Here is a 12,831-nt window from a genome sequence, read left to right on the forward strand (position 1 = left end):
CCCCAAAAGAGAGGTTGGCCCTGCCCTCAGCCCCCAGATGATTGTTATCCTTCTCCTAGTTCTCGAGGAGAAGACACTTAAAGCAATATCCCCAAAATTCCCCTTTTGGGCTGGCCCCTCAACCCTAGGTAGCAGTGTACAGTAGCGAACAGTGGCCATGGGTGATATTTTTGTACAATGAATAACCCCTGTAACATTACATGTATCAAAAGTTTAAAAAAAAATCAGCATATACATGATGAATTGGACGATGTGGGCTTCACATTTAAAGAAAAGAAAAATCGAATTTGGCTTGAGACTCCATTTTTCACCATTTACAAATCTGTGTTTACACAACAAAACCTAGCGTTTCATGTAGTCTATTTTTGTACTCAGCACATGTGTAAATATTGTGAACAATCCAGTTGAACGCCCTATGCTATAACGTGAATATTTCTGTTACCGAGTAGGTGATATTTATTTAAGATTGGTTTTAAGAAAAAACATACTACTTGTTGGGTCAAATTTTGGGTCACAAATCATGTTTTTTTTGCATTTTTTGATGTGGTAACCATGGTTTTCACACAAGTCCCAAATCTGGGGAAATAACTTTTTGAAAAAAAACAACATTTTTCTTAAAAAAAACCTGTTCAAAATGTAGTTTATAAATATATATATATATGTAGGTGTGTTGTGCAGGATGAATCCGCTATCCATGTTTATCCGAGACATGCCCTTTATTTTTAGGATCAAGCCATTTCTACTGTACTCTGCTACCTTATACACACAGACATTGAATTTTTTCAGAAAAATGCCTTTTTATGCTTAATTCAGGTTCACTTTCATTCATTATTGCTTAAAACTACTCCAAAACGTTGAAAAAGTTACATATATAGGTCAATATATAGGTTGATAGCCTATTACCTGTGGATGTATATAGAGGGGTAACTCGCCCTTTTCACAGGCACTTCACATTCATCACATATGTATTATTTGATAATTGGTAAAGTTGATACCAAACATCAAATAATTCACAGGCTATCTCCTTATGCATTCAGACTAGATTTCAGTCTGTTTCACTCAGTTCAGCAGCCGGTATCCATGGTTACTATTACATAAAGTTGTATTTATTGAAAATGTGTAAAATATCTGTTTTCATTCTAACTACACTATTTTAGATGGGGTTTTTTTCCACTTGATTCAGCATACAGATTAAATGAGCAAAGTCAGTAATGTCAATAAATTTCTGAGGGTCACTGTCAAATCTAGGCGAGAAAAGTAAATAAAGGTTGCCATGGTGGCACTTGTCTAATATTTCAGAATATCTGACATTTTGGTGCTGTTCATCGGTTACAGGAAGTGTGTCTGTTGCTAGTTTCATGTTGTGATGGGTTTCCTAGTGTTCATTTTGATATTAGTGAGCCTTGATGATGTCACAGATGCCCATTGATGACGTCATAGTTATGATGACATCACAGTTACTATGACATCATCAAACAAGACAGAAACATCATAGAATCACTGTACTGTTTTGTTTTTCACATGCACATGATCTCAAAGCATCATATTTCACCCAAAAAGACACTTTATCCATGAAAACTACAAACCTATTCAAGTTTTAATTTTTCAGATTACCTCCCTTTGTTGGTAGTTTGAGAGCAGAATTGGTAAAAATTCATCTGTCAGGAGAATTCCTATTACTTGGTCACTTTTAAAAAGAGAAAGGAAACGGATACATCATTTTGTTCATTGTGTGTCATTTTCCAGACATTTAAAAGGTTTCGATTAAATTTTCGGAAAAAGAAAGTGATGTATAAGGTAGCAGTGTACAGTAGCGTACGGTGGCCATGGGTGATATTTTTGTTCAATGAATAACCCAAGGTAGCAATTTTTAAAAAAATGCTGTACATCTCCTTCCTTTTCTGCTTCCTTCCTCCAGCGAAGTGCAGCTACGAAAGCAAGAGTAAGGCAGCCTAGGGGGCCTGCACCGGAGAGGTGGACAGCGGAACTACCGAAGGTGGCCATCAGTCCTGCTCCTAACAATAACAGCGACCGGTACAGTGTTGGGTTTTTCTAAAAATAACAACAAAGCTTTTTAAAAAAATTGCTTGAGGTTCAGAAAAAAACACTATTTTCATACTGTAGATATTACATTTTTATAGGAATACATGGTTTAGGAAAGGATGCAATCCCATCCTCCTATGTGGATTAACTCATTCACCCCTGAATTTCATAATGAACTATTCCAACCTTTGAATTGGAAGAGTTTAAATGTGTCTTCAGGGGGTGAATGAGTTGAGGTGACATTCAACATTTAACCTGTGTACGTCTCACTCCAACAACTTCATCCTTTCATCATTTCCATAACAGTGTTTGCAAACAAAATTAAACAAAAAACAGACAGCAATGTATCACATAAGATATACAAGTCATGTAACACGTAATATTGGAAACAGAAAATTGCATTAATTGCTGGAGCTGTCTATGATAAATTGCCAGTCATTATGACATGAGCATGGTTCTTTGGGATCCAGAAACAAAGAGTACCCAGGTTTTAACATATTTCTCAAATTCTGTATTTCGGGTGTATTTTATAGTGTGTCTACTCAAATTCAATGTGTTATATTTTAGATTGATTGATGACAAATTTTCAAAACATTAGATTTAGACTGTGATATTGTAAGACAGCTAGCTGTGTGATCTGTGAAGTGAAGAATGTTCCAGCATCAGCAGGGTTAGTCTCTTTTGTATAGATATGGCCTAGAATTCCTCCCAGAATGTGTGTTTTGGATAGTGAACCTGCTGTTGGTATGCTGATGTAAAAACACAGAGATAGCTAGCTCCCTGATGGTGGTGGTGGTGGTGGTGGGGGAGAGATTTGTACAATGTAGTCACTGTCACAACTTCCTGCATTTGTTCAAATTTCCTGCAAGAATGAAGTCACTACAGTGATGACAAAAATATCCTTCAAAGTAACAGTGACATTTTCCTTGGCAACCACTGAAAACAAACTATTTCAATGTATTATCCTGCATGACCAAAATATGAAGTCTGATCAAAATCCAAGCAGGATTTTTTTTTCTAAAAATTACAAATATATTGGACTGCCGAAACACAAACTCATTCCGAGTATTCTCATGTATGACCAATCAACATTTAACGTACTATTTGATCAAACTGGTGCAGGAATGAAGATGATAGAGTGATGACAAAATGTGAACAGAGGTATAAACAAAAGTATATGTGAACAGAGGTATAAACAAAAGTATATGTGAGTAGGTACGTATAAACAGGATGCTATACTTCCTCAGTAACTTTGTTGTGTGAAGGGGTATTACTGAGACATTGCTACCAACACTGATATTTCTACATTGGTTCAGTGACATATATATAACACTAATCTCAGCCCAAACATTGATAAAGTGTTTCCAGGGCTCGAATTCATGAAACCATTCCCATGCTAAAACTCAGATTCTGTGCTCAAGCCCAATGTGTTATTCCAGTGATAAATTAATCCACATTTTCTGAAAGTTTTGGACACATTTTTGAGAGACTTAAAGCCAAATACTGTTTTCAATGTTTTCGCTCGTCCTTTTGTCTAAATTGTCACATGATTTAAGCTAGTTGAAAGAAAGTTTATTTAAGAACAGAACCCATGCTTGAGCATGAGAACAGTTTTATGAATACGGGCCCAGGGCTTTCTCTCTGTTAAAACCAGTCTCAATCAAAGTTTTATCAGACACTTTGTGTTAAAACATTTCCTGTATAGTCTCTACATTTTCCTTCAATACCAGTTAGCTATAGAAGGCTTCTACTCACAGTATCTTTGGATGGGAGGTACCACAGGACAATTCCAAACACGATTCCATATACAACTCCCAACATGGCTTCTAATGGGCCCTTCACAATGGTCAGAGCAATGTCACCTGTAATGTATAAAGACTAAGTCATAAAAATATCAACAGTAACTTAGGCAACATAACCGGCACAAGGCTACCAGTACCTGTCCAAGGCTAACTTAGACAACATAACTAGCACAAGGCTACCAGTACCTGTCCAAGGCTCACTTAGACAACATAACCTGCACAAGGCTACCTGAGTACCTGTCCAAGGCTCACTTAGGCAACATAACCAGCACAACGCTACCAGTACCTGTCCAAGGCTCACTTAGACAACATAACCTGCACAAGGCTACCAGTACCTGTCCAAGGCTCACTTAGGCGACATAACTAGCACAAGGCAACCAGTAACTTTCCAAGGCTCACTTAGACAACACAACCTGCACAAGGCTACCAGTACCTGTTTAAGGCTCCCTTAGGCAACATAACCAGCATAAGGCTACCAATACCTGCCCAAGGCTCACTTAGACAACATTATCTGCACAAGGCTACCAGTACCTGTCCAAGGCTCACTTAAGACAACATAACCTGCACAAGGCTACCAATACCTGTCCAAGGCTCACTTAGACAACATAACTAGCACAAGGCTTCCAGTACCTGTCCAAGGCTCACTTAGACAACATAACCAGCACAAGGCTACCAGTACCTGTCCAAGGCTCACTTAGGCAACATAACCAGCACAGGGATACCAGTATCTGTCCAAGGCTCACTTAGAAAACATAACCAGCACAGGGCTACCAGTATCTGTCCAAGGCTCACTTAGGAAACATGCCCTGTATAACGCTACTAGTACCTGTCCATCAATATGCATCAAATACAAGCCCGGACATTTCACTTTAAGCCTCAAGAAAACAGGGCATTTCGTTAATATAAGCTCTCGCCCTAGTGACACTGATGACCGAATCTACCTCCTCCCCCTCACCTTCTACTTCCTCCTCCTCTTTACAGTCAGACACATTGAGTATGTCATTCAAAATATAAATATTGGACATCTCTGTGGTGTTAATGACATCACAATCAACATTGACGAAATCCGCCATGGTGAATGAGATCCTGGAGAGGGAATCCTCCTCCTCTGTGCTGATAAGCTGGTGTACTGAGTAACACTTTCAAAACTCTTGGCAATGTTCTCGCAGAATCCTACTTTACAAAATGATCAGGATATACAAACTGAAGTGATGTTCCTGAATGTAGCAAATATCATGCCTTTTAATGGTCAAAAGTAATTGTAACCCTGGATTCTGGTTCTGATCAAGGCACTATCAGAAATAAAAACAGAAGTTAAAAACAAAAGAGTTTTGCTCTGTCAGGACACAATTAAATATTAAAAAGTATATACTAATGCAGGAAAAACAAGAGGCGCAGTGGGCCTGCATCACTATCCTGCTATTATTCTCACATTAATTTAAGCTTAAAAGTAGAACATGGCCCACTTTGTTGGGCTCCATCCTATGAAGTTACCAGCCAAATATCTTTCCTTTCATCAAAATATGCCGTTTGCAGTTTTTGTCCTATTTGAACCCTGTGACCGTGAAAGTAGGTTGAGGTCATTTTCATTTCCTAACTTTGCCAAGCTCCATCGCAGGAAGCTACCATCTAAATACGATTCTATACCTCTCAGGCCATCAACAAAAATTGTTTGAAGTTTTTGACATATTTGAACCCTGTGACCTTGAAAGTAGGTTGGGGTAATTTTCATTTGCTTACTTTGTCAGGCTCCATCCCAGAAAGCTACCAGCCAAATATGATTCTATACCTCTCAGCCCATCAACAAAAGTTGTTTGAAGTTTTTGACATATTTGACCCCTGTGACCTTGGAAGTAGGTCGAAGTTGTGTTCATATGAACACTTTGTCAGGCTCCATCCAAGGATCCAAGGAAGCTACCAGCCAAACATTATGATTCTATACCTATCAGCTCTTCAGAAGAGGTGTGTGATGTTTAATTTATGGCATATTAATATTTGACCACCATGGCCTTGAAAGTAGGTCAAGGTCATTTTCACATGCAAACTTTAACAGGCTTTATCCCAGGAAGCTTACAGCCAAATATTAAGATTCTATCAAGCTACCAGCCAAATATTAAGATTATGTAACTTTCAGATTTTCAGAAGTTGTTTGAAGCTTTTGACATGCATGTATTTTACCCCTGTGACTTTGAAAGTAGGTTCAGGTCATTTTTTTTGGTTTTCAAACTTTGCCCGTCTCTTACCAAGGACGCTATCAGTCGAAGATCATGACTCAGCCTTTCAATTCTTCATGTGAAGTTGTTAAAAGGAAAAACTGACGGACGAACAGACAAGCTGATTCCCTTACTTTGTTGGGGTATAGATAGTAGAACCACAAATTCCTTTCTTCATGCATATTTACATACAATGAACTTTCACTGCGTCAAGTTACCAAAACAATCCCAATACATCGCTTAAGAGGAGTCGCTAACACAGATCATGGACAGATGGACCAACAGGTTGATTCCTATAAACGCTCCTCAAACTTTGTAGGGGGTATCATTATCCTACCAAGGCTATAAACGACAAGGAATCTTTCTGACATTAAAATGTTAAATGAATCAGGAACAAAGCTAGGTGGTTTCTATTTCAATTTGATGACAAAACAAGCAGCTATTAGGGGCCTGAATAGCTCACCTTGAATTTTAATTTGAAACCTATTGTATACCTTGTTAATGAAAAGATTAACAACAAGGCCCTAAAACAGACACAGGTGATGTAGTTAACGTGTTAAACACCGTGGGATCTGGCCTGTCGGAGTAGTAAGCTGTACATGTCAAACCACATATAGGCTGTCACACCTTAGATAGATATCAGGGTGTTTAAACCCACTTTATATCTATACCTTGCATACAGTTTTGTTATTAAGTATCTTTGAGTTTAGTAACACTATATCATAGAGTTACACACCTCCCCTGCTTGGTATTCACGCTAGAGTGATTTTGTAAACAAACTCTTTATCAACAGACCCCACGTGTAGCTGGCTAATTGTTAAAACACGTCAATATGTCACGAATCTGAGGGGTGAAAGATTGAAAACTCCAGGACGAAAAGACATTTTACAAGTATTTGTCAATTCTCCCTGGATACTTGTGTATCGTAGCAATTCAAATTGTCCTTTACAAGTTCAGGTTGTGTCCTAATGACCGCTTAACTGGCTTATATTACCTGAACCTAATTTCAAGTTTACACAGGAAATGTTCATTGAATACGGACAGTATGATATGTCCATGTTTCCTCACTTCAAATTAATTTGGTTTTTTTCAACTGCATTAACTCCAAAAAGGAACAAAGAAAATGAAAAGTATTGTTTTTCTCGATATTCTGAAAATATTTTTCTATCAAATACGTTATATTAAACCAAGCATAACGATAAGTTATTTTAGGAGTTCAATGTTCTGAACTTATGTGAGCAGTACGTTATAACCTAGGCTTTGGATATAAGCCATCAGTGTTTTCACAATATAATTTCACCATGTAAGATCTTTAACCCTTTCACCCCTATGTAACTTTAATAGACTCTACCATGCATTGATATGGATGAGTACATTGTGGTCTACAGTGGTGAAAGGGTTAATCCCAATCTAAGATTGCTAAAGTTGCTGTTTTGGTTTATAAAACAGTGTAAAAGAGGAGTGTTTTACACACAGGGACACCAGCATTAGGACTACAAATACATCTGTGGAAAGTCTCCGTTGTATCTCAGAGGCTTATAGAATGACGTAGCTAAGAAGTAGTGGGGTTGTATGTTCCCCGACTACCTCCTGTCTGAGTCTCGTTACAAATTGGTGTCTGAAGTCCTCTCCGATGCCACACAGAGTGAAAGAACTCAGATTACAGTGCTGTACGTTCCAGGCCAACACATTTAGCAGATATGATGATATGCCTACATAATATCAATAAAATCAAGTGATATAGCTTCAAATGAATTGTTACACTTTTAAAATTTTGTTGTGTATTTAAACTTTCAATTGAAATAACAAGAGATTAATCCAAGAGGGATCTTTGCCCCTACCATTGTAAGGTTTTCATTTGTTCTACAGTTGGGAGCAAACTTAACTTGGTAGCCTAGTGCACTGGAGTTAAGAAACGTGAACTCCAGTTCAAGTCAGTGTTAACTCCAGTTCACTAGCTTGTGCACTGGAGTTAACACTGAAGTGGACCGGAGTTCACATCGATGTTCACAAGGTTATTTTCTGTATCATATTATTTCTAGCCTTTTCATCAGTTTATACATACTATGATTTTCTCCCTTCCCGTCTGCCCAATAAATCAATGAATAAAATGAAATATTAGATGTTACCTTATTCATATACTTAAAATGATCTAAGCAGTATTCTTTTATGAAGAAAAGCATAATAACTAAAAAGCGTGTTGATCTATTACATTTTTAGCACATGCATGCACCGACTTGGATCCATGGTACATGTATAAACGTATATTGGTGGTATAAAGTTTATATTACTTTATCTCAAAGACATTATCACCATTGAAGTTCCGTTCTAGTTACAACAGCACTAGTAGTACGTCTACATTTTTATTCAAATCTATCATTATATTATTAGTACATGATAGCGAGTCTTTTTCTGTATATTCATTTTGAGAAAGAAAAAAAGCACACTGTACACCAGCTGTAGAAATTATGATTCTCTCTCTCTATCCATCTGCAAACGGAGGGTTGGAGGGTCCTGACCCTTAAAACATCCCTATGCTCCAATGATATGTATTTTCAGGGGGATGTCATTTTTTTTTTTAATTGTCACTTTGTAAATCAAGGTATCAAGTAAACTTAGACTATGTTAAAAACTAGAGCATAAATGTCTCAAAGCGGTTTGATTATTATCCGTGGTTATTTAGCCTTTGCAAAAAGCCAATATTTTTCTCAACCAGGGGAGCATATAGCCTGAGCTGCCATTTCGGTGCTAATAGCTAGCATTCAACAATTCTAGCACTGCCCAACCACATACTCGTTTACAGCTGAGTAGACTGTAACAAGTGGAGTAAAGTATCTTGCATTGCTCATAGATACATCACAGTGCTGTGCTGTGACTCGAACCCGCAACCCTTCGGTCACGAGCCCGGCGTCCTACCACTAGACTACCCTGCCCCACGACAAAGGGATATAGCCACAGTATCTTACCTGTAAGCGTGAACTGATTTACCTGTGTATATCTACTGGACAGACAATGGGCTGGATTAATTGACATGATTAATTGCTTTCACACAACGTGGTCAAGATAAGGTACAGCCCATCAGAATCCCATGTGACCACAGGTGAATGGTCAGTGGGTGGTCATTGCCCATATATTCTCAGGTAGATATCATATTGAAAATAAAAATATGTGTCGGCGGATGGTTACATTGCCCTAGCTAGCAACCATATTTAAAACTGCCCCCTGAAGTAAAGCTGTAACTGTAGGATTAAAACTTGAGGTACCCTTTGAAACGTAATTAATTTGATTTTTTATTTGTAAATCAATCAATTTATTTCTTTTTTGTACATGTATACCAACGTATATAACGTTACCTACAGGTGCTTGCACCCTGCAACCATGAATGTTGTCATGGTTTTACCAAGTGGCAATTCATTACTGTACCACCAGGCCAGCTGTATATATACTTGCTTCGTTAGTGTGGTACCCAGGGGAGGGGGTGGTGGTTGGGGGGGNGATGTTTATACATATATATATAACAAAGTAATCAAAATCAGACTAACTCATAGTTTTTTCTAAAAGCAACTTGGGATTAACAAACTTAAATGAATTACACATCTTTAAGTTTGATCTTTACCTTTTATCCATATAGTGCCATGCCATGATATAAGAATGTTCTGGAATTTTTATCTTTTCTTTACTTGTTTGTATAAAACATAGAAGCGAATTACTCTATTGATGTTGTGTTATAGAGAAACCTTTTCAAAAAAAGTATAAAATTATAGGAACATACAGTTGTATATGTTCAGTTGAAATTTTAAGTAATATATAAAAAAATAAATATTTATGGGTATTGTTTGAATGATTCTTTTCTCTTCTTTCAATTTTCATATCACAAAGGAACCAATTTCATTACAAACAATTATTGAAATATGTACTTCAGTCTTTATTAAACTTTGGTAAACACTGTAGTGAACTGAAGCACACTTCAATGTTTTGTCAAGTGCACTTCCTTGTTCACTATGTGTGCACTATGAAGTGCACTAGATACCAAGTTAAGTTTGCTCCCAACTGTATGTAAGTTTGATCGTTTCCCTTCATTACTCTTCTTTTCCCTTATCTGTTGGATTTATAACAGAAAATGCATCTTTTTACTGAAATTTCATTAAAACAAATTTTAAGACTTTTTTTTATTTCTAAGTGATGTTATTGTTTATTTTTTGAGAAATAGCAATAACAAACCTAAGCTGTCAAAATCCAAGATGGCTAACTTGCCACTATTTGTTCTCTTTGTTTAGTCCAGAGATCAAATATGCACAATTGTGGATCATGGGAAACCTGCATGAACAACATCCGTCATGTACTTCTTGAGAAATAGTAATAACAGACTAGAACTCTCAAAATCCAAGCAGGCAGCCATTTCATTTTTCCCCATGGCCATCAGTCCACAAATCAACCATGCATAACCAGGGACCACCGACGACGGACAGATGGCTGGCAGACTGAGATGAAGATTGTAGATAAGCGCTAAAAATAGGTCAAAATATGCATACGCAACATGCATTTAGTAGAGCAACGCTAGATACACAATTGATGCAAGTATAATCAACATAGCATTTGTAGTAGGCAAGATATAGATGAGAAACATTCCTTCAGGACTTTCTGAGAAAAAGTGATGACAGATTTTAACATTCAAATTCAAAGAAACTTTCATTTCCCAAAGCCTTGACAGGTGTGTCTCCCTTATAAGCCAGAAAAGATCAGCTTTTCATCTCATGCAGACCATGGAAGACAACTCAGGATTTGCTGGAAAAACTAGTAATCAATGCTTATATTTCATGTTATCATCGCTTGTCAGTGGATTTGTGAATGAAACAGGACGAAGAAAAAACAATCATCCCCTTCCTTGATGGTGTGACAGAGAAATCTCCAACCGTCGGGATGATATTCTTGAATGTCTTACCCTCTGCAAAGCCTCAGGTGAGACAATCAAGAATATCATACCTCGGGCTGGAAATTTCTCTGTCGCACCCTCAAGGTAGAGGAAGATTTCTCCAGTTCTTTCTGTGAAATAGCAATTAAACAAGAGGCCCGATAGACCTATATCGCTCACCTGGTATTAATCCCACACTTGTAACCATAAAAGTGGACTAAAATAAAGCTACAGGCAAAATATCAGTGTCTTAACTCCACGTCATTCAAAAGAATTTAACACATTTGACCCCTGTGACATTGAAAGTGACACAAGGACATTATGTTGCACAAACTTTATATCCTTTCATCCAAGATTGCAACTTGCCAAATATCACCACACTAGGCCTTGTTTATTGAGAAGATGACTTTTAAAGGCTTATACACAATTGACCAGATGTGACCTTGAAAGTGTGTCAAGGTCATTCACATGAACAAATTTCTCATTTGAACATATTTGGTAGCCCTTCATCCATGCATGTTTTAAAATTACTGGCCAAATTTCAAAAGAAGTTGTTTATAGGTTTTAAACATATATGACCCTTATGACCATAACTTTGAATATAGGATAACGTCATTCATTTCAACAAACTTGATAGCCCTTCATGCCAGCATATAACTGGCAAAATATCATCACCCTGTGCCTTTTGGTTATTCAGAAGAAGTTGTTTGAAAGTTTTTTAAGATAGTTGACCCCTGTGACCTTGAATGTAAGTCAAGGTTATTGATTTGAACAAACTTGGTAGCCTTTCATTTCGTGCATGTTACTGGCCAAATATCACCATCCTGGGCCTTTTGGTTATTCAGAAGAATCTGTAAAAAAAAAGATTTTAACATATTTGACACCTGTGACCTTGAAAAAGGGCAGGGTCATTCATTTGAATAAACTTGGTAGTCCTTCATCCCAGCATGATACTGGCCAAATACCATCACCCTATATGGGATTTGTAGAAGTATTTTCAGCAATATACCTTTTATTTTGGATACATAATTTTCGAGGATTTGCCATAAGTAATAGTCAGCTTGGCAGTGTTTCAGGTGAGTGCGTTTGATTTTTTATATCGGTTGCCGATCAGGGTGCACGGTGCATTGAGTCGCAAGACGGTCAGAATTATAACCGGTTTGACAGGTAATGCGCTTTTTATACCCAGCGAGACCCATACTCGTTACCAAGCAAAGACAAACTAAAATGTCGGCACTTCCTTAGAAACGATAGACGGAAGAGATGGGGAAGATCTCGAAACCAGCTATGTAAGCTAAAAACTATTTTCTTTAAAAGAAAGTCTGGTTTACCTGTAGAGAAGGATATTCCCAGGACTACCCCAAAGCCAGTAATGGCCAACACATCGTCGACACTGGCCGCAGCAATGACCAGTGTGGGAATGCCTTTGTCCAGGCCATATCCGCGGTCTGACAGACTCAGTAGTGAGGGAACAACTACTGCCGGTGACACTGCAGCCAGTACAAACCTATGGAAGAAACAAGAGATCCCAGATTAACGACAACCGTAAGAATTACTTCACTGCTTCTAGTTGGAGCTTTTCCCTTTGTTTCTCTTATATTGGATTTATAGCCTAGTTGACAGAAAATGCAACTTGTGGTAACTAAATCATTAAAATTTCATACAGATGGGTTTGAGAGTTTTCTTTCAAGATAAGGTTTATTAATTTGAGAAATAGTGATAACAAGCTTGAGCTGTCAAAATCCAAAATGGCTCTTTGGTGGCCATCTTGGATTTTTTTCTTCTGAATAATCCCAAAATCAAACATGCAAAACTAATATCCTTGGTGAAGATACAAAGAAAATTTTAAGAAAGACCTGTC

General features: G+C 37.6%; 1 protein-coding gene across 1 annotated transcript in view; it reads right to left on the reverse strand.

Annotated features, from left to right (window-relative positions):
• LOC110467011 (sodium/hydrogen exchanger 9B2-like) overlaps positions 1–12,831 on the reverse strand; it is a 50,278-nt gene that overhangs the window by 24,813 nt on the left and 12,634 nt on the right. Inside the window, exons 5-7 of the mRNA XM_021523872.1 lie at positions 12,302–12,477; positions 3,799–3,905; positions 1,888–2,052 (exon numbers count right to left, since the gene is read on the reverse strand). Of these exons, the coding sequence (XP_021379547.1) occupies positions 1,888–2,052; positions 3,799–3,905; positions 12,302–12,477 (448 nt within the window). The remainder of the gene's footprint in view (positions 1–1,887; positions 2,053–3,798; positions 3,906–12,301; positions 12,478–12,831) is intronic.

The sequence above is a fragment of the Mizuhopecten yessoensis genome, unplaced genomic scaffold, assembly GCF_002113885.1.
Source record: "Mizuhopecten yessoensis strain PY_sf001 unplaced genomic scaffold, ASM211388v2 scaffold11153, whole genome shotgun sequence".
Classification (NCBI taxonomy): domain Eukaryota; kingdom Metazoa; phylum Mollusca; class Bivalvia; order Pectinida; family Pectinidae; genus Mizuhopecten; species Mizuhopecten yessoensis.